Source organism: Salvelinus namaycush, chromosome 5, assembly GCF_016432855.1.
Source record: "Salvelinus namaycush isolate Seneca chromosome 5, SaNama_1.0, whole genome shotgun sequence".
Taxonomy (NCBI): domain Eukaryota; kingdom Metazoa; phylum Chordata; class Actinopteri; order Salmoniformes; family Salmonidae; genus Salvelinus; species Salvelinus namaycush.
Window position 1 is genome coordinate 59046990 of NC_052311.1, and position 25182 is coordinate 59072171.

Sequence of the window (25182 nt, forward strand, 5' to 3'; positions counted from 1 at the left end):
GAGAAGACAGTTATTCACTCTGACACAAGGAGAGAAAGGGAATTAAAGGAAGCAATCCTGGATAGTTCCGACAGTTCAGTTCTCCTCAAAGCTTTGTGGAAACAACCACAATGTAACCAAGACCATGTGTGTTCTGACCAGAAGGTGAGAGAAGGTATTTTCGATGAATTAGGTCAACTGTATCCATGCACAGGGGTTGTGGCCACAAAGCTTTGACAATCGTAGGATTCAATTTGGGGCAAAATGCAGTGATCTGTCAGGATCTTCCCTATCAGTGTCCTCTCACAAAGGGTAGGCGAGAAGGAGAGACTGGGTCGGCATGCCATTGGCTGTAAACATACACTCTTTGAGGCCATCCACCCACACTGCCAACCCATGCAACAACGGCCCCCATTTTCAACCAGGGGCCCCAAAAAAGCCCTAATGCAGGACATTTCCTTAATATTGTTTGTTTGACAAGAACACTTGATGTTCAAAAATGTCAAAGATGGCACAGAGTTAGACTACTAGACTATCTTGAGATATTTGACTGTAATATGATGCTCCGTATAAGGGTGGCTGCTTAATTAGTTGAATGGGTGGGCAATATTGTTGGATTTAGAGAGGGAGGGCGGGACTGTAATATCTTAACCAATAGGCAGCATTCAGACATAGGATCCACTGTCGGAGGGGAGAGAGGGGGAAAGGACAGACATGGTAACAGTAAAATAGTATTAGTAAAGCCATCCTGTATTTGGTGGGGACTCCTCTTCCAAAGTCTGATGCATTCCACATGCACAGGCGGAGCAACTGCCAAGCCATGTACAAACTCTTACTTGGAAGATGATTTTGAGCATGTGAGTTTTTTACCTGTTGAAGAGATAAAAAGTTACAGTAATCTTCAGAGAGTTACGGGTGAGCATGTGACAGAGTAGGCGGGGTGTGTGCAAGCATACTTACTAAGAGCTATTAGGATACCCGACACAAACAAGATAACACCAATGATGACCCCTGTAGTTCGAAGTGTCTCATAATCTGAAACCACAAAGAAAATCTATAATCATGAACATTAGTAGTAGTTACATGGTACAACTCATATGCCATGTATGGTGTGACTCAAATAACAAATTAATCCATTCGGATGAATTCACTCACCATATTCGAAGTCACTTTGATCATGAAAAATCGATTCTGTACAGAAAACACAAATTATTAATCAGAACAAACAACCATGTATTATCAACATTAGGCCTAATAACAAGGTTCTAACATTATGTAATGTAAGTTATAAAAAATGACAGAATCTTGCAGTGCTGGAGAAGTAAACAGCCAATAGACCGAGTCCAAACTCATGGGCACGCCCTTTTTGGGATGGGAGTCGGTTCAGCACCATGGACAGCAGAACGCGAACGGTTTTGGGAAAACGTCGGGATATGAGTAGCCTAATGTGGACAGATTTTGCTCTCGTATTTATCACTGATTCTAAATTGGCATACTCATGATAGCGATGAAAGCAATTGCAATTTGAGTTAGTGCGTTATTTTGCTTCATGTGATCACACGAATAGACCAACTGTAAATCAAATCAAAGCGCTACACCAACAGGAATATCTTAAACGTAAATCTTCCAGTTTGCTAAGCGTTATCTTAAAGACGACAACAGCTGTCTCCGTGCTGCTTGACTGCGGAGCGCTGATCAATGCAGTCTTTGCTCAGCAGAAAAGACCGCCCACAGAAAGTGGGTTAGAAGCGCACGAGAGGCGTTCAATACAACGCGATTTACAAGACAATCAATCAAGTTGCATATACCGATTATCCATATCGGATGTGTTCAAAAATAGAACAATCCTAATAATTGTTAATTCAATATTTTATACACTAAAGTGCTGTCCACACCCCTGGTGTTGAACTGTGCTCCAACATCTTCAGATGAGAGCTCCCAGCCATAGTCCAAGTAAATATGCTAAATCTTGGCTTTAACGAGTATAAGATCGGAGCGTCGACAATGCGGCTTTATGTTGCTGAACTCCCACTTTATGTAATGGCTTAGTTGGCGCTTTCAACTTCTCCCCAGCGCTCTACCCCTCCCCTCTTGCACCCTGATGGGCAGGCCAACACAACCATCCACAAATTATAAGAAAACCATACATTTACAAAAAATACAGTGAGTATTACGTAATTTGAAAAATAATAAGCAATAGGTTCATAGATTAAATGGAAAGGGATCCAAAACATGGGAAAAGTAGCCTAGACTGTAATGGCGCTCTAGCAGCAATGCACCAATTGTTCATCAATTCCATGAAATAGAAATTGATGGGATGAGTCTAGGAGCAAGCTTAGCCTAAATAATTGATGTGCAAGAACAGCCTGAGCAAAGAACCTGTACATAAAACACTGAACTGAAGAACAAACAAAACATTATGAAACTCACTAGTAGTTTCAATTGTTTTGTTCTTTTTAAATTTAAAGATCCCTTAGCATAGGCTACATTCAGAAAAAGACAAACCTCCTTCAGTTGACATGACTGCAGTGTGGATATACTGTGTCTTTGTCTGCTGAGTCTCTCTTGCGCCTCGATGCAGGTTTTCAGGTCAGCGGACAGAAAATGGGAAGACGCGCACTTTTGAGGTGTGGAGTAGGATAGGAAGAAAAGAAAGAAAACTGCGGCTCAATAAAGTAAATTGCACAAACACTTAGAACGCACGAGGGTCCTCTGGTGGTGATGCACAGACATTGCATTTGGTTATAGGCTATTCAATGCTGCAGCCTCAGTCTATTGAGGTATCCCCCAAAGACTGTGAAGAAAAATGTGCCTGCCAATGCCGATGGTATTCTACCGCACTCGAGTAGCCTACTATCATTATGCCCCGAGGAGGCGTGGGAAACTGCGAGGGGAGGAATGCGCTAACAGGTCTCTCCTCCTGTAATGCGGCACGAGGAGGGAAGATATCCCTAGCAACAGAGCAACAAGGGAGAGGCTGTGCACAAAGGAATTCCCATCTCATCTATATGAAAATACAGAGTAAATGTATAGTAAAGAACAAAACATCTGCAAGTCCCTGATGGTGTAGGCAGAAAATGCATGCGATATTTTATGCAATAATTTTGACTCTAAGCTACATTATTTCACAAGGAATGAAAGTATTTTTCTAATGGCATGATAAAACGGTCTCTTATGCAGTCAACCCCCCTCTTCTTTTGAATGTGGCCACTTTCCGAGATAAAGGAAATAAATCTGACACTATTGAAAAACTGTCTTTGAAAGGTCCCCTGCCTCATCCATCCTGCAGCTAGACCTCCTTTGGCCAAGAATATATCACGAGCAGAGTTACTTTCATTATAAAATGATAGGCCACAGATTAGCATGCAACAATGTTTCTAAACAATAGGCTACAGCATGTTTGATGTTGCTGCACTTGTTAGGAGGTTGAATGAATTCATCTACTATTGCCTGCAGAAAGGTGCAACATCAGCAAAACGGGTGTGCTGCATACCCATTAGAACTGCGCTACTGGGACAAGACCGTGCCAGTGATTGACAGGGACTGTCTATGCCAGTGACTGACAGTGGGAAAAGTTGAAACACAATACATAATTACCCATGTACATCACTTTATTTCAGTGTGGAAAAATTACAATTTAAAATAGTCATACTCAAGTTATAACTTACAAAAATCGCTTGTTAATGTGTGTCTATCACGTATGACAGGTGTAATATATAGCCTACAATTAAACAACCCTACTGCATCAACCAATTATATCCTCAAAATACTGTCGCTGTAGATTCATTCATATAGAAAAAAAGAGAAAAGCAAAAAAAGATGTCAAGAGAACATATCAGCAGGATGGAATTTAAAAAAGGAGCCTTGTGCTCTGGGAGACGGCCATAGTAGCACTCTACTGTCCGATGCTGCCGCCTGGTGGCGAGACTTCACATCACTTGGGACCTGAGACCAGATAGGTGTCATGATGAGATGTATTGGTTTCATAAATAGAAATGATACATACAAATCAGACATTTGATAAAGACCAATATGGCAATGAAAACAAAGATATAGATGATTTTTACTTGTCACAGCCCCTGCCTCTGCCTCAGGTACTCCAGCAGGCCTAAGAGAGGAAAATTGAAAACAAACTAACAGGTAAACCACTAGAGCAAAATCACTACTTGGACAGTGATTAAAAAGTATACAGTACCTAACCAAGCCATCTAAACCCTAACACATAGAGGGGAAATGTATTAAAAATCAAACTGAGTACTGAAGCTTCTAACTGTTAAGAATATTCTAATAGCTCCTCTTTAGAGTCTAGAGATGACACTTTAATAGCCTTACAATAAACTCAGTTAATGTCTTCTCTGCCATGTTTAATCAACACTATCTCTTCTTTGCCCAACTTACCGTGACTTCGGACTTGATTTGCATGGGCATTTCCGGCCTGCAGAGAGAGAGAGAGAGAGAGAGAGAGAGAGAGAGAGAGAGATTAGTGTGAAAAATAAATACTATGATGGAAAGCTGATATACTCTGAGGATAGCCTGAGTTGACAGAACTCTCTCCATCCTAGATGTCAAAGACACATGCATGCTAAACTAACACTAGAATGAAGATACCGCCTGCTAAACTAACACTAGAATGAAGATACCGCCTGCTAAACTAACACTAGAATGAAGATACCGCCTGCTAAACTAACACTAGAATGAAGATACCGCCTGCTAAACTAACACTAGAATGAAGATACCGCCTGCTAAACTAACACTAGAATGAAGATACCGCCTGCTAAACTAACACTAGAATGAAGATACCGCCTGCTAAACTAACACTAGAATGAAGATACCGCCTGCTAAACTAACACTAGAATGAAGATACAGCCTGCTAAACTAACACTAGAATGAAGATACCGCCTGCTAAACTAACACTAGAATGAAGATACCGCCTGCTAAACTAACACTAGAATGAAGATACCGCCTGCTAAACTAACACTAGAATGAAGATACCGCCTGCTAAACTAACACTAGAATGAAGATACCGCCTGCTAAACTAACACTAGAATGAAGATACCGCCTGCTAAACTAACACTAGAATGAAGATACCGCCTGCTAAACTAACACTAGAATGAAGATACCGCCTGCTAAACTAACACTAGAATGAAGATACCGCCTGCTAAACTAACACTAGAATGAAGATACCGCCTGCTAAACTAACACTAGAATGAAGATACCGCCTGCTAAACTAACACTAGAATGAAGATACAGCCTGCTAAACTAACACTAGAATGAAGATACTGCCTGCTAAACTAACACTAGAATGAAGATACCGCCTGCTAAACTAACACTAGAATGAAGATACTTCAGCAACTGATGTGTATAGAAGTTGGAATATTACAAGACCCTATGCTATCAAGTAAAACATATCCAAACTAACTGCTGATTATTCTAAATGATTATTTGTACAGAACACTAAAAGACCCAAAGCCTTCTCTTTGCACATGTGCAGTAGCAGGAGAGGGGGCACTCCCTCTGTCCCCTGTGATATCTATGACTAGTGTATGGGCTGATTAATGTAATGGATGCCTGGAGTAAGAGTTAGGGTGGGTGGAGGTCTCCAGCTATGCCTGGGATGGGGTGGATGAGGGCAAGGGCAGGAGATGAGGAGGGAGGGGACAAGACTGCATAGTGTCCAGGCCAGTTTTAGTCAGTGCCCTAGATGTGAAGATGTCTACAGGGTAGAGAGGTGTTGGGTGTCCTGGGGGTCTGGGTGTTGTGCAAGGCATGTTGGCCTGCATCCCAGCCCCCAGCAAGTAACTGATCCCAGGCTTGTTTATAAGGACTGGACTGGTAAAGAGGGGCTGTCCAATGGATCAGCATGTTGAACAGCGCAGAACTACAATAATTATGGAATGAGATTGGTACAGTAGAAATAAACTTATGGGACTAATCAAATTTTATTTCAATGGGTAATTTCAATAGAAGTGTAATACTTCAAATGGTATTTTAAATATAACCGTAGTTGGGCCGACAGACTTACTGACGATGAGGACAATGCCCATGACAAACAGTACCACAGCGAAGATCAGTCCACCGATCCTCAGAGATTCATAGTCTGAAACAGAAATACATTTTTATCCCTACACACTAAGGCCCAATACTACAGAACGTATGCAAGGCACAGTGTAACTTAAAACATCTTATTCAGTACATACGTATGCACTGTACCCTCTTAGGATGTATACAGCATAGCAAAGCTATGCAATTATGACAACAATCAATCACATTCCTGAGACAATTCAAACATACGCTCCTACTGTATATGTCACAATTGATGAATCCATCAGGTTCACATCTATAGATATCTATATTCTGACTGATATTACTGCCTCAAACATGGAAGGATATTCACTGTAATATACCCTATAATGTGTCTGTGAATGCATAGACCTACTGAAGACAGGATAGAGCAATGAACGGGTTTGATGACAGAATCTCTATTATGGTTGTGATGTGTTTAGAAATGAGACTACTACAGCAGAGTGGGAGGGACTGTTTGCCAGTTGAACTCCGGAAGCGTGGCCCGAAGGGTCAATGTTTTCCGACGCTCCTGGAAAAATGGAGGGAAAACGCGAGCCCGTCTTGACCTCCCAGATATTTCCTGAGAAGTGTCACGTTTGCCCCCAGTGGAGTTAGTCCATGTTGATCCATCCCCCACTCACCATAGTGAAACGCAGCATCATAGTCTGGGAGGGGGAATACATGAAAACCAGATCCATTTAGTGAGTGACCGCATTTTGTAGAATGTTATTATTCACAGTTAGTCAATCTACACTGAAATTGCAGCTATAGTATTAAAAAAAGGGACATTAGACCACTTGTCCCCTCGGCCACTTGTCCCCTCGCCAGCCAAAGCAGATTGAAGACAGAGCTGCGCATGAGGCCAGATGGAATGCATTGTAAAGGATCCACTGGGAGACTTCTAAAACATTGTGTCCCTAGTGGGAATTACATCTCCTTAAATCACACGCATTCATAGTGGTCCCTTTCAATAGAAACTTACACACCATGTTCGGAGCTAAACTAATTCAAACGTCAACTGAGTTGAGTGCAACTGGTGTGAAAAAGGCGAGTGACCAAAAAGTTTGTGATTTAACTCTTTGCCAACATGCTCTTTAAAAGTGAAATACAATTGCTACAATAATGTTCATTTGAAACAAGAAACCTTTACCTTTTTCATCCATCGTCAATGCTGGAAAACAAAAGACAGAAAGCATTAGTGATTGACAGACATTAGCTCTGACTGTGATTGGTGTGAACTACAAAGCTTTCATAACTGGTTTTAGGCTCTGTTTACTTTCAGAACTGTAGTCAAGTGTTCCAGAGGTTTACATTGAATGTAAATAGTGACTACTGTACACATGATTGTAAAGACTACAACCAGTGTTCTGTGCTTGAAAAAAATAATAAAATGGTCCACTTGTACAGAAAGTTTAGGAATGGGGCATGCACTTACAGATTACACCACTGGGTGATGCGATACACAGTGCATGCTTTTAAATACAATATGGCAACACTCAGGTGGCTCTCTCCTCAGAAGAGTAAAGGGGAAGCAGCAAAACGCAGTGTACAATAAGCAGCTCTGTTGAAAGCAGTGGAAATGCTAATGCTACAATGATGCAAGACACCACAGAGTCCTGATGCATTAATAACCATACCCACTCTGCAGTCATTTCCCAAGGCCAGTAACCCATGTCAGCTCAGGTAGGTGCTGTAATAAAGCAGACTTCACTGTGTGTGTGTGTGTGCGCGCACACGCACGTTGGCTTGTGCAGAGCGAGAAACCATTTGAGAATCAACCAAATGTCACATCTTTCCTCACAATACCATTAAGAATCTAAATCACATGGATATCACGTTATCTGGATCACCAAATAACAAATAAATGGCTCCTGCTTCGTTGAGTACGGAGGTAATAGAACCACTTCTTGGAAGATTCCAAGGTGTAGTACAATTAATCACTGCTCAGCTCTAACAATGAAATGCTCCTCTGATTGTCTCATCTTATATCTGCTGACATTTTCATTTTGTTTTCTTCTAAAGGATGTCAGAACGACAACCCGAGCCAGCAGGGCTTTTTATGGTGCAGTAGATAAGCCTAATGTCCGACAAACACTTCCGTTTGGTGTCATTCCTCTCCATTACCAGGGGAACTCATATCCTGCCCAAATCACCCTGTTGACTGTGGAGAAAAACTACTAATGTAGGGCAATCTGCTCAGGAACAAGTCAGCACAACACAACCCAAAGTGCAGTGTAGGACTGCCTAGCACCACATGCTACTACAATATGGGAGGCTTGGCTGCACACCAAATGACCGATTACTAAAATCCCTCACATGAGAAAAAGGCTAATCCTGGCCAGGAAAGCAAAGGCTCTTTCTTACACCAGTCTAGATGAGCCCATTTCAAATGAACTGGATTTAATCATAACTTGAAATCCTTACACAATAGTATTTAAATAAATATAGTTGCGCAATATGTAAGTACAGACAGAACAAAGCTAGTTACTCTACAGAGAGCCATACTCTAGGGCAGGGATATCAAACTCATTCTATGGAGGGCCTAGTGTCTGCTGGTCTTTGCTTTAACCTTTCAATTAAGACCTAGACAACCAGGCGAGGGGAGTTCTTTACTAATTAGGGCAGAGTGAAAACCCACAGACACTCCATGAAATGAGTTCGACACATGTGCTCTATGGCAGAGTTTCCCAAACTCGGTCCTGCAACCCCGACGAGGAGTTATTTCAATCAGCTGTGTAGTGCTAGGGGAAAAAAACAAAATGTGCACCCAGGGGAGACCCCAGGACTGAGTTTGATGAAACCCTGCTCTAGGGCAACTGACCAGCCAATAACAAATATGGCTGTGCATTCTCAGTGCCCATTCCAAAGACACCGTGTTTCTCATTCCTTTATGACAACACTGAGGCATCCAATAAAACAAACTTACCTGGCATGTCCCTGCCTATAGATGACCCTGTTAGTATAGACAGACAGACCAGCTCATTCTTTAAATCACTGGCACTCTTAAGACACTACAAGTTTGCTAAAATATCACACTGCAGTGTCTCCCCTACATGCATTGGCCAACACTGTAAAATAATAAATGATATATGCCCCAGGAACAACCCCCCACTAACTCAGCCACCACTGCTGAACAACACCACCCTGTGAATGACCTTTCCAGTTTCTCTACAGACAGCCATACTCTAGGACAGGGTTTCCCAACCCCCCACCCCCCAGACATTTCACACTTTTGTTTTAACCCTAAATGGACACACCTGGTTCAATTAGTCAACTAATCATCAAGCCTTTGACTAATTGAATCAGGTGTGCCCATTTAGGGTTAAAACAAAAGTGTGAAATTAGTTGACAAGTTGAATCAGGTTTGTTAGTCCAGGGCTACAATAAAAATGTGTACTGTAAAAAACAAGGGGTTATTCGAGGACTGGAGCTGGGAAACACTGCTCTAGGGCAACTGATAAGCCAACAACAAAGACGGCCATGCATTCTGTGTCCATTCCAAGGCAGACAGACTGCATTTCTCATTCCTTTGACACAACTGAGGCATCCAATGCACTGCAAACTTACCTGGCATCTCCCTGCCAAATCCTGACCCTGTTAGTACAGACAGACCAGCTCATTCTTTAATCACTGGCACTCTGAATAAAACATTACACTTCCCTCAACCACACTGAACGCCCCTCAGTCACCATTCAAGTGCTGGGGTCAAGTATTTGAGAGAGAAGCTAAAACAAAAAAAAGAGTGAAAGGAAAAAGCTCACCCAAAGCAGGAGGAACACAGGCGCAGAAAGCCACCAACAGAGAGAGATCCATGTCACCTGGAGACAAAGGGAAACAACCACCAGAAACATGAAGGACCTCCCAAAGACATCGACTGAAAGTGTAGGAGAAAAATGGCAAAACAGAAAGCAAATACTTTATTGGAGAACCAAGTTCAATCCCCTGGGGGGACTCAAGTTGATACATGACAATTACATATTTCAAGCATAACGTAATGGAAAGACTTCTGGGCTCATAATGAGGAAACATAACAGGCTTACAGTTGTCCTGACCAGAGGAGTGTTGAAGTTCTCCCACCACCAGTGTCTGACAGGTCTGGTTGTGGGGGGAATAGGTGCAGATCCCAGTGGTTTAACATCAGCCTTGTTGCTGAACACATACAGCTTTGTATCTGAGGGGACCAGCAGAGCTAGTCACAACACCCTGCAACTTTAACACTTCACTATCAAAGAAAGGACTGTTCTTGAAATCACACCAATCTCTCTCAAGAAATGAAACTACAGGGAAAAGGTACATCTATAGAATTATTCTTGACTTCACATTCCTTGTTGGTGCCCATGACCGTGGGGAGGAATTAAACATTGAGGTGACGCTTTCAAATAACCCCAACATCTTGTGATCTTATAGCTGACCTGTTATGGAGGCCATGGTCTGTTGCTGCTAGACTTAAACAGTTCTCCCATGATCTCTTTATGTTATTAGCTCCTGACTCGGGGTAAGGGAAGAGGGGGCTATTTCAGTCTCTGCACCGTAGAACACGGGTGTCCTGTCCTGGCAGTATTGGGGTGCAGGGAGGAGAGACCCGGGTTGAGTTGCACTTGATATTTGGTCAGGGGGTTAAAGACATACAGTGCCTTCAGAAAGTATTCACACCCCTTTACTTTTTCTACATTTTGTTTAGTTACAAAGTGGGGATAACATTTATTTAATTGTAATTTGTTGTCAACGATCTACACAAAATACTATGTAATGTCAAAGTGGAAGACAAATTCTAACATTTGTAAAAAAATATATATTTAAAAAATATAGTGAAATAAATTACTAATATATCTTGATTAGGTAAGTATTCAACCCCCTAACTCAAGAAATGTTAGAATCACCTTTCGCAGGAATTACAGCTGAGTGTCTTTCTGGGTAAATATCTAAGCGTTTTCCACACCTGGATTGTACAACATTTGCCCAATACTCTTTTCAAAATTCTTCAAGCTCTGTCCAATTGGTTGTTGATTATGGCTAGACAACCATTTTCAGGTCTTGCCATACATTTTCAAGTAGATTTAAGTCAAAACTGTAACTTGGCCACTCAGGAACATTCACTTTCTTCTAGTTAAGCAACTCCAGTGTAGATTTGGCCTTGTGTTTTAGGTTACTTTCTTGCTGAAAGCTGAATTCATCTCCCAGTGTCTGGTGTAAAGCAGACAACCAGGTTTTCCTCTAGAATTTTGCCTGAGCTTAGCTCCATTCCATTTATTTTTTATCCTGAAAAGCTCCCTAGTCCTAAACGATTACAAGCATACCCATAACATGATACAGCCACCACTATGCTTGAAAATATGGAGAGTGGTACTCAGTAATGTGCTGTATAGGATTTGCCCCAAACATAACACATTTTTTGCAGTATTACTTTAGTGCCTTGTTGCAAACAGGATTATGTTTGGAATATATTTATTCTGTACAGGCTTCCTTCTTTTCACTGTCAATTAGGTTAATATTGTGGAATAACCACAATGATGTTGATCCATCCCCAGTTCTCTCTTACTGTATCACAGCCATTAAACTCTGTAACTGTTTTAAAGTCACTACTGGCCTCTTGGTGAAATCCCTGAGCGGTTTCCTTCCTGAGTTAGGAACTTCGTAGATCTTTGTAGTGACTGGGTGTATTGATACACCATCCAAAGTGTAATAAATAACTTCACCATGCTCAAAGGGATATTCATTGTCTGCTTTTTAAAAATTGTATAAATGTTTTGACCCATCTACCAGTAGGTGCCCTCCTTTGCGAGTCATTGGAAAACTTCCCTGGTCTTTGTGTTTGAATCTGTGTTTGAAATCCACTCTTTGACTGAGGGACCTTACAGATAATTGTATGTGTGGGTTAGAGAGATGAGGTTGTCATTAAAAAAATCATGTTAAACACTATTATTACACACAGAGTGAGTCCATGCAACTTGTTAAGCACATGTTTTACTCCTGAACTTATTTAGGCTTGCCATAACAAAGCAGTTGAATAATTATTGACTCAAGACATTTCCGCTCTTCATTTTTTATTAATTTGTAAAAAAATAAATAGAAAACATAATTCAACTTTGACATTATATCTAGATATCATTAAATCTAAGTTTCATCCATTTGAAATGCAGGCTGTAACAACAACATTTGGAAAATGTCAAGGGGTGTGAATACTTTTTGAAGGCACTGTAACTCAGCAGTTTTTTTGTTCTCAGCTGGAATGTGCAGTCACTGCTCACGACGGTATGCCGCATACCGCTACAGTTTGTTTTTCACACATAGGCCATTCTTTCTACAGATGTTCGTCCAAGCCCTTCTAGATTTTCACATCAAGTGTTAACTGGCCGTGGCTCTTAAACCAAACTCCCACACTGGAGTTTTCTTTGTGGAGGCATTGGCACCCTAGGCAGAAAGTGTCCTGAGTTTTGTTACAGACAGCATAATAAGCCTAAATGTTTCTTTAAACAAAATCTTGTTTGTTGGAGTGCTGCAGAAAAATGTACTCACCTGACACTAATCTCTAGGGAACTGTGAGCACATTTGATTCATGTGCAGAACATGATTGTGGGATTTTGTGAGAATTGAACGGTGAACATACAAATTAGCCATATTATATATCTAATTATGTATTCATTGCATCACTTGTCATATTAAGTCACTGTCCTCAGGACTTCTGTACAACTTCTGTACAACTTAAATATGATCATTAAGAACTACTCTGGCAGCAGATGAGGTGGCAGAACTCATACTATACATTAGTATGAGAAATACCATACTGTGATGGGCATCAGATAGCCGTCACTGTAGTTAACATAATAATTTGACATAGCCATTAAAACGATTAGCCCCAATGACTCTGATCAGAGCTCATCCTTTGGCACAGACCCTATCTGTTCCATCCCTAGCCCAAGGCATAGAGAAGCTGTTCCATAAGGCGACGATAACTATTCATACTTATGGTCTCTGAGTTGGAGCAGTGTGGCATGGTTTAGAGAGATACAGGGTTTTAAACACTCAAACCAGGGCTTAAGAACAGGACTAACAACAAAGGACTGCCAATCAATATCTTAATCTGCCAAATGCTGCAACAGTTATAGCAAAGGCCAATAATCGTGTTTGTTACAGCATTCTACTTTAAAGAAGACTAGGCTCACCTTCAAGTAAACAAAGTTTAAACTAAGTTATTCTTAGATAATATTTTTAACCTCAGTCATGGTTTTTATCTAGCCCATTAGGCTACAGATACAACTCTCTAGGCATGAGAAGTAGCTGAGGTTATTGCATTTTGCCTGAACTGAAAAGGACAAATAAAAAGTAAGAAAAGTAGACTTACCTACTACAAGCACTGAAACTGTAAAGCCAGTCAGTTGTGAAAAGTTATGGTACAGCAGGCCTACGCCAACTGCTGGCCTGCGACCGAATGTGGCTCGCGGGTGATTTTATTTGACCACCCAAGTTTTCTGAGCAAAAAAAAAAAGTATTTAAAATGAGTTTATTGGACATAAAAGACTGTAAAAACTAAAGCAAATCAGCTCCAAGTGATTTTAATTTTGTAAATCTCGTCCAAAGTATTCCCACGCATAATGAAGAGATATGTGACCATATACAAATTTAAGCAAGGTTTGAAATGATTATGTTTTACTCAAATATTATACACTACATGATCAAAGGTATGTGGACACCTGCTCGTTGAACATCTCAGTCCAAAATCTTGGGCATTAATATGGAGTTGGTTCCCCCTATGCTGCTATAACAGCCTCCACTCTTCTGGGAAGGCTTTCCACTAAATGTTGGAACATTGCTGCGGGGACTTGCTTCCATTCAGCCACAAAAGAATTAGTGAGGTCGGGCATTGATGTTGGGCAATTAGGCCTGGCTCGCAGTCAGAGTTTCAATTCATCCCAAAGGTGTTCGATGGGGTTGAGGTCAGGCTCTGTGCAGGCCAGTCAAGTTCTTTCACACTGATCTCGACAAACAATTTCTGTATGGACTTCGCTTTGTGCACGGGGGCATTGTGATGCTGAAACAGGAAAGGGCCTTCGCCAAACTGTTGCTACACAGGAAGCACAGAATGGAAAGACCTGTGTGTTGTCCTTGTTAATGCAGACAGAGAAGAGCTCCAACTTCTTAATCATAGCCTCAATTTTGTACCGCATATTGAATATAGTTGTGGAGATTCCCTGTAATCCTAGATTCAGATCATACAGACGAGAAAAAACATCACCCAGATAGGCCAGTCGTGTGAGAAACTCCGTCATCATGCAAGCGGTCAGACAAGAGATAATTATGGTCAGTAAAGAGAACTTTAAGCTTGTGTCAATACTTTGCCCCTTGATAACCAGCGCACTTCTGTATGTTGTAAAAGTGTTACATGGTCGCTGCCCATATCATTGCATAGTGCAGATAATGCACAAGAGTTCAGGGGCCTTGCTTTAACAAAGTTAACCATTTTCACTGTGGTATGCAAAACGTATTTCAAGCTGTCAGGCATTCCTTTGGCAGCAAGAGCCTCTCGGTGGATGCTGCAGTGTACCCAAGTGGCATTGAGAGCAACTGCTTGCATGCGCGTTACCACTCCACTATGTCTCCCTGTCATGGCTTTTGTGCCATCAGTACAGATACCAACACATCTTGACCACCAAAGACCATTTGACATCACAAATCTGTCCAGTACTTTAAAAATATCCTCTCCTGTTGTCCTGGTTTCCAGTGATTTGCAGAAGAGGATGTCTTCCTTAATTTACCCCCCATAAACGTAATGGACAAATACCAAAAGCTGTGCCAGGCCCACCACGTCTGTTGACTCATACAGCAGTAACGTGGACACTGCCGTGGATATGGCTTGTATGCGAAGCAGTAATTGTTTTAAAAATCTCCTGCTATGTCACTGATGTGTCGTGAAACAGTGTTGTTTGATGAAGGAATTGTCTGTATAGTTTTTTGGGCCTTTCCCCCCAGCATTGTCCCAGCCATATCCGTGGCAGCAGGAAGAATTAAGTCCTCCACAATAGTATGGGGCTTGCCTGTCCTAGCCACTCGGTAGCTCACCATATACGCCGCTTCTAGCCCCTTCATATTAATGGTATCTGTTGCTTTTATACATGTCTTACTAATCGAAAGTCATCTTTATTCTCGCTCAAAAAACTCCCTTGGCTTATTTTTCAAATTGGCATGTTTTGTTTCTAAATGCCTGTTTCATCGAGTTGTGAGATAGTACTTTTGCACATTTAACACACTGTGGCTGAGAAAAGGCACTACTCCCAATATAAGTGAACCCCAAATCAATGTAGTTCTCATCATATTTAATATTTGCGGTTCTCGATGGTCCAACGTCCCTGTCTGTTGTTCGGTGCTTTCCCAGGCTGCATCAGATTCACAGCTGTCATTGTCCATGGTAGCTGGGTTCACAACAACTGTAGAATTACTGGTGTTATCATTGGATGTGCTCGTGGAAGCAGAACAACTTGTGTCATCGACAGGTGCAGGTGTAGTACTGCTGGTAGTAGCAGTACTAAGTTTGCTGACGACACAACATTAGTAGGTCTGATCGCCGACAACGACGAGACAGCCTATAGGGAGGAGGTCAGAAACCTGGCTGTGTGGTGCCAGGACAACAACCTCTCCCTCACTGCGAACAAGACCATGGAGCTGATTGTGGACTACAGAAAAAGGCTGGCCGAACAGGCCCCCATTAACATTGACGGGGCTGTAGTGGAGCGGGTGGAGAGCTTCAAGTTCCTTGGTGTCCACAAACATACCAAGACAGTTGTGAAGAGGGCACGACAACACCTTTTCCCCCTCAGGAGACTGAAAAGATTTGGCATGGGTCCCCAGATCCTCAAAAAGTTCTACAGCTGCACCATCGAGAGCATCCTGACCGGTTGCATCACCGCCTGGTATGGCAACTGCCCGGCATCTGAACGTAAGGCGCTACAGAGGCAAAGCTTCCTGCCATCCAGGACCTATATACCAGGCGGTGTGAGAGGAAAGCCCCAAAAATTGTCAAAGACTCCAGTGACCCAATTCATAAACTTTTCTCTCTGCTACCGCATAGCAAGCGGTACCGGAGCACCAAGTCTAGGACCAAAAGGCTCCTGAACAGCTTCTACCCCCAAGCCATAAGACTGCTGAACAATTAATCAAATGGCCACCCGGACTATTTACATTGACACCCCCACCCCCCTCCATTTGTTTTTACACTGCTGCTACTCGCTGTAATTATCTATGCATAGTCACTTCACCCCTACATACATGTACAAATGACCTCGACTAACCTGTACCCCTGCACATTTTGTATTATTTTTTTACATTATTTGGTAAATACTTTAACTCTTTCTTGAACTGCACTGCTGGTTAAGGGCTTGTAAGTAAGTATTTCACCATAAGGTACCTGTTGTATTCGGCGCATGAGACAAATAACGTTTGATTTGATTTGAACGTGTTCCACTGCTCCAAAGTCCAATGGCAGTGAACTTTACACCATTCTAGAAAACGCTTGGCTTTGCGCATGGTGAGCTTAGGCTTGTAAAGCTCCCGACGAACAGTTATTGTGCTGACGTTGCTTCCAGAGGCCGTTTATAACTCAGTAGTGAGTGTTGCAACCAATGACAGATGATTTTTACGCGCTTCAGCATTCGGCGATCCCATTCTGTGAGCTTGTGTAGCCTACCCCTTCGCAGCTGAGCCGTTGTTGCTCCTAGACATTTCCACTTCACAATAACAGCACTTACAGTTGGCCGGGGCAGCTCTAGCAGGGCAGAAATCTGATGATCTGACTTGTTGGAAAGGTGGCATTCTATGACGGTGCTACGTTGAAAGTCACTGAGCCAATGTTTGACTATGGAGATTGCATGGCTGTGTGGTCAATTTTATACACCTGTCAGCAATGGGTGTGGCTGATCTAGCCAAATCCACTAATTTGAAGGGGTGTCCACATACTTTTGTATATCTAGTGTATCTGTTTGAGCTTCTTGCAGTCTACAAATTATTTGTAATTATGTTCCGGCCCACTGACCATACGCTCAAGTAAAATACGTCCCGCAGCTGAATCTAGTTGATGATCGCTGCCATACAGTGGCTTATGTCATGTATGCTATTTCTAAACGGTCTTGCCTCGCTAAAATATTTGAACCCTTGATTAATTCTCAGCTAAGATCTTTCTTACCTTTTAAATGTATTCTAAATGTACATTAATTAGGTTTTAGACCAGGTCATAGCATTACCTCTGCTGCATCCCTAGTTATGTGGTTTACTGTCTGGATAAAAGACCATTACCTCTGCTGCATCCCTAGTTATGTGGTTTACTGTATGGATAAAAGACCATTACCTCTGCTGCATCCCTAGTTATGTGGTTTACTGTATGGATAAAAGGCAACATTGTGCTGCCCTCTTCATTGACCTGTCAAAGGCTTTTGATATTGTTGATCACTCACTGCTAATTCAGTCTTTCTTCAATTGGCCCGAGTCCAAGCTGCTTGTAACTGTTTTAAAAATCACTTGGCCGATATAACTCAATGTGTATCTACTGATGGTGTTAAATCAGGTTACCTGTAAATTACGAAAGGTGTCCCGCAGGCGTCGATTCTGGGTCCTGCACTTTTTATATTAACATGTCTGTAAAATAATGTTATCCTGCATTTGTAGGATGATTATACTGTTGTGTATGCTATTGCCCCCACGGTTGACCAGGCACTATCTGACATACAGTCTACCTTCATTGTATTACAGAAAAACCTTATTGACCTGAAATTAGTATTGAATGCAGGTAAAACTAAGCATATGTTGTTCTCTAGAGAGCATAAATATAACTGATGATATTTACTTTGGATGGTGTCCATATTGATCATGTCCCTGTTTACAAATATCTGGGCTTCTGGATAGAAGAAAAGCTGTCTTTTAAAAAGCATTTTGATGAGTTAACTAAAAGTTGATGTACTTTTCTTGCACCTTATTTGTGGAACAAGCTTAAAAGCTCTTAAACTTGATATTTTGGTGTCTCTCGGGCAATCCTGAAAGATGATTGAGGACCTTATTGCTGATGAATGTGTTTGTTTTTATGACCATGTTTTTGTGCATTTTGTATTTATATTTTGACGTGTGTATTTTCTGTAATTTATGTAATTCAGGACTCATCTGTAAAATATACCTTGGTTTCAGTAGGACTCCCTGATAAAATAAAGGTGAAATAAATAAATACAAAATGTATGGTTACGTGCTCTCAAAGATATTTAGAAATCGTTTAAATGTAATGATATGGGGAACATTCTATAGACTAAATGTTCTTAAACCAACGGAAAACATGGCTTACTTGCAAGGCTATTTACATAAATATAGCAAATTATACAAACTTTAAAGCTATGCGCACAGGTCAATAACAGTTTTCATCCCCAAAGCACATGTATAACAGCCTGTCAGAGCAGTCACGTTGTTGTAGCCTAGTTGTTCACATGTTTTGATGGGGGAATTGCCTTTTGGTAAAAGATTTATGCAAATGGTAAATGGCAAATGAAAACAAATTACCTGTCAGAAGTCCAATTAATGGAAAATAGGTGACTGTGGAGATTAGATGAATAATAAAAAGGCTTAGGTCGCTGCCTTGCCTCCGCTCCTTCAGAAACAATGTTTATAGTGTTCTAATTTATCGACACAAAAAGTCCGCTTTACAAAACTGATAAAACACGATTTAATGAGCGTACTTAATGTACAGAAATTAATGAAAATCTGGTCCTGAAATGTTTCTCTTGAAACATCCAGCAAAGTTTTCGTAGTCTGGTATATTTTTGAGCGTCTGGCGAGGGAAAGCGGGGGGAGGGGGTTAGGGGTTGGTCTGAGAAGAAATGCAATCTGCCCTCCAAAATTACCCTGCTACTGAGGGGTAAACAACCTTACCACCAACTCTATTTTGATGTTTGTTTTTCACTACCATTTTCACATTTTCGGACAATTTGTTGTACACCGCGTTCAGTTTAGGGTGTGCACCATCCTAAAACGAAAATACATGCTATAACGCTTGCTTGTTCTGCCCACTACGATTAATTTGGTCCCATTGGAAACGACAGTTTGTGGTCTAGCTTGGGTTGGTTATACAAATCTTTGATTATGCCTTTGCAGCTGAATGGATGATGCTTTATATACAACTACGAGCTGGTCCATGGTGGACACGAGTGTATTACCGGGAAGGCACGTCAAGCCTAGACAATAGTGCAGATATAGCGCCCACTATCGACTGTGTAGGCTACCCTGAATCGGTTTTAGTCTGTTTAATAAAATAAAACATGTGTGCAGTTATTTGGCATTTTGAGACTATTTTCCATATAATTATTTCACAGTTCAAAACAAGTTTAGCACTGTATGTTAGGTCTGAGTGAGGTAACATTCAGTGGGAGTAAAATTATTTCCTAAGCATGCAGAAAGTGGGGTATAGTCTTTTCTATCTCTAAGGCTGGCCCAGTAGTTGTAAGGTTGGCCCAGCAGCTGTAAGTTTGGCCCAGCAGTTTTGAATGGAGGCAACAGAACAGAGTCAGTTCCAGGTTAGTGGGAATTAGGCTAGAACAAAACAAGAAAATTACAAACCTTGGAAAGAAAACAAAAGGCTACGCTTGGTTATAGGTTATGCCAACTTGGCTTGGGCCCTACAAAGTTAGCTACATGCTATCCCACACATCAAGACTTTTCCATGTAGGCCTACTACTGTGAGAAGCCTGCCTAGCCCTCGAGTCATTGAGTAATAGCCTCAAGTGGATGTTGAACTAGAGGCGGTAGTCCCGCATCCAGTTCAACATACACTCAAGGGCTCACCATGGCGGGGCTGTCCAGGTGAGCTATACATTCAACTTCTGCATAAAGTTCAACATCCACTCGAGGGCTCCCCCTTGCCTTCTGTCCAGGTGCACTATACAGTCTATCTTGGAGCCCTCGAGTGGATGTTGAGCGGGATTCAAGGATGTCTCCGTCAGGGAGAGCCACTGCTCAACTGGATGCGGAAGTGTAACCAGATCTCGACAGATTCTGTGGTGGTTTGCATTTTGCCTGTACATTTCATAATATAATTTTTTTCTAACAGGCTTATATGTTGTTTTGGACTGTTTTAAAGACATTCAATAAGAATTAACTTGACTGTTATTGTTGCAAACAATTATTTTGTATGTAACAGTAAAGCTAGCTAGCATGCTAGCTATCAATCATAATGGGTTTGGTTACCTAGCTAACTAGTGTCGTCAACCAGATTAGCATCTGAATTCGAATTATTTTGAGTGTAATGCAGTTTGGTGACACTAACCACATTTCCATCCAGTTTTTATGGGAGTAAAGTCATACCTTTTTAAAAGAAATCATGACAGCTGTCATGGAAACAGGAAGTTTTGGTACAATTTTACAAATGCCGACACATCATTTGTTGGTTTGACATGGTGGGATCTGTTTGTGTCATTAGGTCTCTCTTGGAAAAGAGATGTTATCTCAATGAGAAAAAACCTGTATAAATAAATGTAAAATAAAAATAAAAAAGTGTTCTTGGGCACAGGAACTAAGGCAACCTGCCTAAATGACTACTGACCTGTAGCACTCACGTCTGTAGCCATGAAGTGCTTTGAAAGGCTGGTCATGGCTCACATCAACACCATTATCACAGAAACCCTAGACCCACTCCAATTTGCATACCGCCCCGATAGATCCACAGATGATGCAATCTCTATTGCACTCAATACTGCCCTTTCCCACCTGTACAAAAGGAACACCTACAGTTAAAGTCGGAAGTTTACATACACCTTAGCCAAATACATTTAAACTCTGTTTTTCACAATTCTTGAAATTTAATCCAAGTAAAAATTCCCTGTCTTAGGTCAGTTAGGATCACCACTTTATTTTAAGATTGTGAAATGCCAGAATAAAAGTAGAGAGAATGATTTATTTCAGCTTTTATTTCTTTCATCACATTCCCAGTGTGTCAGAAGTTTACATATACTCAATTAGTATTTGGTAGCATTGCCTTTAAATTGTTTAGCTTGGGTCAAACATTTTGGGTAGCCTTCCACAAGCTTCCCACAATAAGTTGGGAGAATTTTGGCCCATTCCTCCTGACAGAGCTGGTGTAACTGAGTCAGGTTTGTAGGCCTCCTTGCTCGCACACGCCTTTTCAGTTCTGCCCACAAATGTTCTATAGGATTGACGTCAGGGCTTTGTGATGGCCACTCCAATACCTTGACTTTGTGATGGCCTTAAGCCATTTTGCCACAACTTTGGAAGTATGCTTGGGGTCATTGTCCATTTGGAAGTTGTAATTTGCGACCAAGTTTTAACTTCCTGACTGATGTCTTGAGATGTTGCTTCAATATATCCACATAATTTTCATTCCTCATGATGTCATCTATTTTGTGAAGTGCACCAGTCCTTCCTGCAGCAAAGCACCCCCACAACATGATGTTGCCACCCCCGTGCTTCACGGTTGGGATGATGTTCTTCGGCATGCAAGCCTCCCCCTTTTTCCTCCAAACATAACAATGGTCATTATGGCCAAACAGTTCTATTTTTGTTTCATCAGACCAGAGGACATTTCTCCAAAAAGTACGATATTTTTCCCCATGTGCAGTTGCAAACCGAAGTTTGGCTTTTTTATGGCGGTTTTGGAGCAGTGGTATCTCCTTGCTGAGCGGCCTTTCAGGTTATGTCGATATAGGACTCGTTTTACTGTGGATATAGATACTTTTGTACCTGTTTCTTCCAGCATCTTCAAGTTTGAAGGTAGGCCTCCAACTGACTCAAATTATGTGAATTAGCCTATCAGAAGCTTCTAAAGCCGTGACATCCTTTTCTGGAAATTTCCAAGCTGTTTAAAGGCACAGTCAACTTAGTGTATGTAAACTTCTGACACACTGAAATTGTGATACAGTGAATTATAAGTGAAATAATCTGTCTGTAAACAATTGTTGGAAAAATTACTTGTGACATGCACAAAGTAGATGTCCTAAGCGACTTGCCAGTGGTTGAAAAACGAGTTTTAATTTCTCCAATCTAAGTGTAGGTAAACTTCTGACTTCAACTGTATGTCAGAATACTATTCATTGACTACAGCTCAGCGTTCAACAGCATAGTGCCCTCAAAGCTCATCACTAAACTAAGGACCCTGGGACTAAACACCTCCCTCTGCAACTGGATCCTGGACTTCCTGACGGGCCGCCCCCAGGTGGTAAGGGTAGGGAACAGCACATCCGCCACGCTGATCCTCAACATGCGGGCCCTACAGGGGTGCATGCTCAGTCCCCTCCTGCACTCCCTGTTCACTCATGACTGCATGGCCAGGCACGACTCCAACACCATCATCAAATTTGCTGATGACACAACAGTGGTAGGCCTGATTACCTACAATGATGAGACAGCCTTAAGGGAGGAGATCAGAGACCTGGTCTTGTGGTGCCAGGAAAACAACCTCTCCCTCAACGTGATGAAGACAAAGGAGATGATCGTGGACTACAGGAAAAGGAGGGCCGGGCACACCCCCATTCTCATCGACGGGGCTGTAGTGGAACAGGTTGAGAGCTTCAAGTTCCTTGGTGTCCTTTGTGTCCACCAACAAACTATCATGGTCCAAACACACCAAGACAGTCGTGAAGAGGGCACGACAAAGCCTATTCCCCCTCAGGAGAATGAAAAGATTTGGCATGGGTCCTCAGATCCTCAAAAGGTTCTACAGCTGCACCATAGAGCTTTCTGACTGGTTGCATCACTGCCTGGTATGGCAACTGCTCGGCCTCTGACCGCAAGGCACTACAGAGGGTAGTGCGTACGGCCCAGTACATCACTGTTCTCTCTGCTACCGCATGGCAAGTGGTACTGGAGTGTCAAATGAAGGTCCAAAAGGCTTCTTAACAGCTTCTATCCCCAAGCCATAAGACTCCTGAACAGCTAATCAAAGGGCTACCCAGACCCCTCTTTTACGCTGCTGCTACTCTGTTTATAACCTATGCATAGTAACTTTAACTTTACCAACATGCACATTTTACCTCAATTACCCAGTGCGCACGCACATTGACTCTGTACCAGTACCCCCTGTATATAGCCTCGCTTGTTATTTTACTGCTGCTGTTTAATTATTTGTTACTTAAATTATTTTTTTTATCTTAACTTTTGGTTAAGGGCTTGTAAGTAAGCATTTCACATGCGCATGTGACATAACATTTGATTTGGAACTGTTCAGAGACTGCGTGAATCAGGCCTTCTTGGTTGAATAGCTGCAAAGAAACCAATACTAATGGACACCAATAAGAAGAAACTTGCTTTGGCCAAGAAAGACAAGCAATGGACATGGAAATCTGTCCTTTGGTCTGATGAGTGCAAATCTGAGATTTTTTGTTCCAACCGTTGTGTCTTTGTGAGACGCAGATTAGGTGAACAGATGATCTCTGCATGTGTGGTTCCCACCATGAATTAGGTGTGATGGTGCTTTACTGGTGACACTGATTTATTTAGAATTCAAGGCACACTTAACCAGCAGGGCTACCACAGCATTCTGCAGCGATAAGCCATCCCATCTGATTTGTGCTTAGTGGGACTATCATTTGTTTTTCAACAGGACAATGATCCAACAAGCCTCTAGGCTGTGTAAGGGCTATTTGACCAAGAAGGAGAGTGGAGTGTTGCATCAAATGACCTGGCCTCCACAATCACTCAACCTTAACCCAATTGAGATGGTTTGGGATGAGTTGGTCTGCAAAGTGAAGGAAAAGCAGCCAACAGGTGCTCAGTATATGTGGACACTCCTTCAAGACTGTTCGAAAAGCATATACTTAGCTGGTTGAGAGAATGATAAGAGTGCAAAGCTGTCAAGGTAAAGGGTGGCTACTTTGAAGAATCATAAATATAACATTTATTTAATACTTGTGTTATTTCATAGTTGTCTTCACTATTATTCCACAATGTAGAGAAAAACCCTTGAATGAGTAGGTGTCCAAACCTGACTGGTACTGTATACTTAGCTGTAAGTGTTGATAAGAGCAAACATTAATTTACTGAACATAAAATGTAAATGTTTGTGTATGGTTTAGAAGTCAGAACTCATGTCGGCATTCGTTATATAAGGAGAATGCGGTTCTTGTCGAGTTACACAAATCCACAAGGAGTCAGAAAAAAACATATTTAATTAAGCAAGTCAGCAAAGGTTTTTAAAAAGGCAGTAAATGAAGCTGAATTAACTATCTCGCTGCCAGACGAGGCTCCGCTGATATCTAGGTGTAGCGGTGGTAAGGATTCACTCCATGGTGCTGAAAAGAAAGCTCCGCTGTCGGGACAGCTTTATATAGGCACCGTTTGTCACTGTTCTAGTGCAATTAATGTATTGTATAGTGGCTTTGCAGGCATGCGGCTAACAAAATTGGTGAATTAGCCCCACCAAGATTGACATGCTAAAATTGCCACTGCTCCGGCGGACTGTCTGTAGACTGTTGCTGCGACTGTCAGTTTCCTTGTCGCAGACATGAAAACAAGTTCAAGTCTCTGCAACTGTCCATTGTCGTGGTTACCAGACTGCCGCAGCAAACAGACCAAATCCTCCTGTGATAAGATGCAGGAGTTCGAAAATTCTCAGATAGAATGAGCTACTTTTATTTTGTCACATTGTGGCAGTAAGCTGTTCTATAAGCTCGCCATTACCTTGCTACAGTAATGTTGTCAGCTGTACTCTGGGTCATTAGAACTGGCTAACCAGCTAGCAACGAACTAAAACATTCAGAAAATTGCATTTAGTTGCCTGGCTTGCTAGGTTGAAATTTACTGAATTCATTTTTAAAACGGATGGTTTATTGGTGTTAAAGTAGAGAAAGCACAGTATGCCAGTGTAGTGAGTGGCGTTATCACAAAGCTACATATACTGGCCGAGTATCTGCCTGCTCGAACAGCAATAGAGATACATATGGATTCCCTGGGTAATTTCATAAGAGGAAAAACATTTAAAAATTCAGATGAACAAAAAAAAATCATAATGGGTGAACCTTTAAAGTAGTAAAACATTTGCATTTTGTATTGTTTATTAGCTGAAATGGACATTTACTTGAGACGTGAACAAAAGATTTGATGAAGTAGAAAGTATTTGAAAGTAGTACTTTATTTGTGCATAAGCAATTTGAGTTGTACAATAGACTT

General features: G+C 41.6%; 1 protein-coding gene across 4 annotated transcripts; it reads right to left on the reverse strand.

Annotated features, from left to right (window-relative positions):
- Positions 1 to 3572: 3572 nt before the first annotated feature.
- On the reverse strand, positions 3573 to 18849 carry LOC120048548 (sodium/potassium-transporting ATPase subunit gamma-like). Of its 4 annotated transcripts, XM_038994622.1 has the most exons (10): positions 18571 to 18849; positions 13385 to 13511; positions 9804 to 9860; positions 9610 to 9636; positions 7193 to 7213; positions 6684 to 6707; positions 6002 to 6076; positions 4378 to 4414; positions 4047 to 4087; positions 3573 to 3924 (listed from the first exon to the last, which is right to left on the reverse strand). In XM_038994622.1, the coding sequence occupies exons 3-10, from the start codon at positions 9853 to 9855 to the stop codon at positions 3914 to 3916; spliced, it is 288 nt and encodes a 95-aa protein (XP_038850550.1). In that variant the 5' UTR covers positions 9856 to 9860; positions 13385 to 13511; positions 18571 to 18849; the 3' UTR covers positions 3573 to 3913. The 4 variants fall into 4 exon arrangements, with proteins under 4 accessions (XP_038850550.1, XP_038850551.1, XP_038850552.1 ...); XM_038994623.1 differs by lacking the exon at positions 13385 to 13511; XM_038994624.1 differs by lacking the exon at positions 9610 to 9636.
- Positions 18850 to 25182: the final 6333 nt, after the last annotated feature.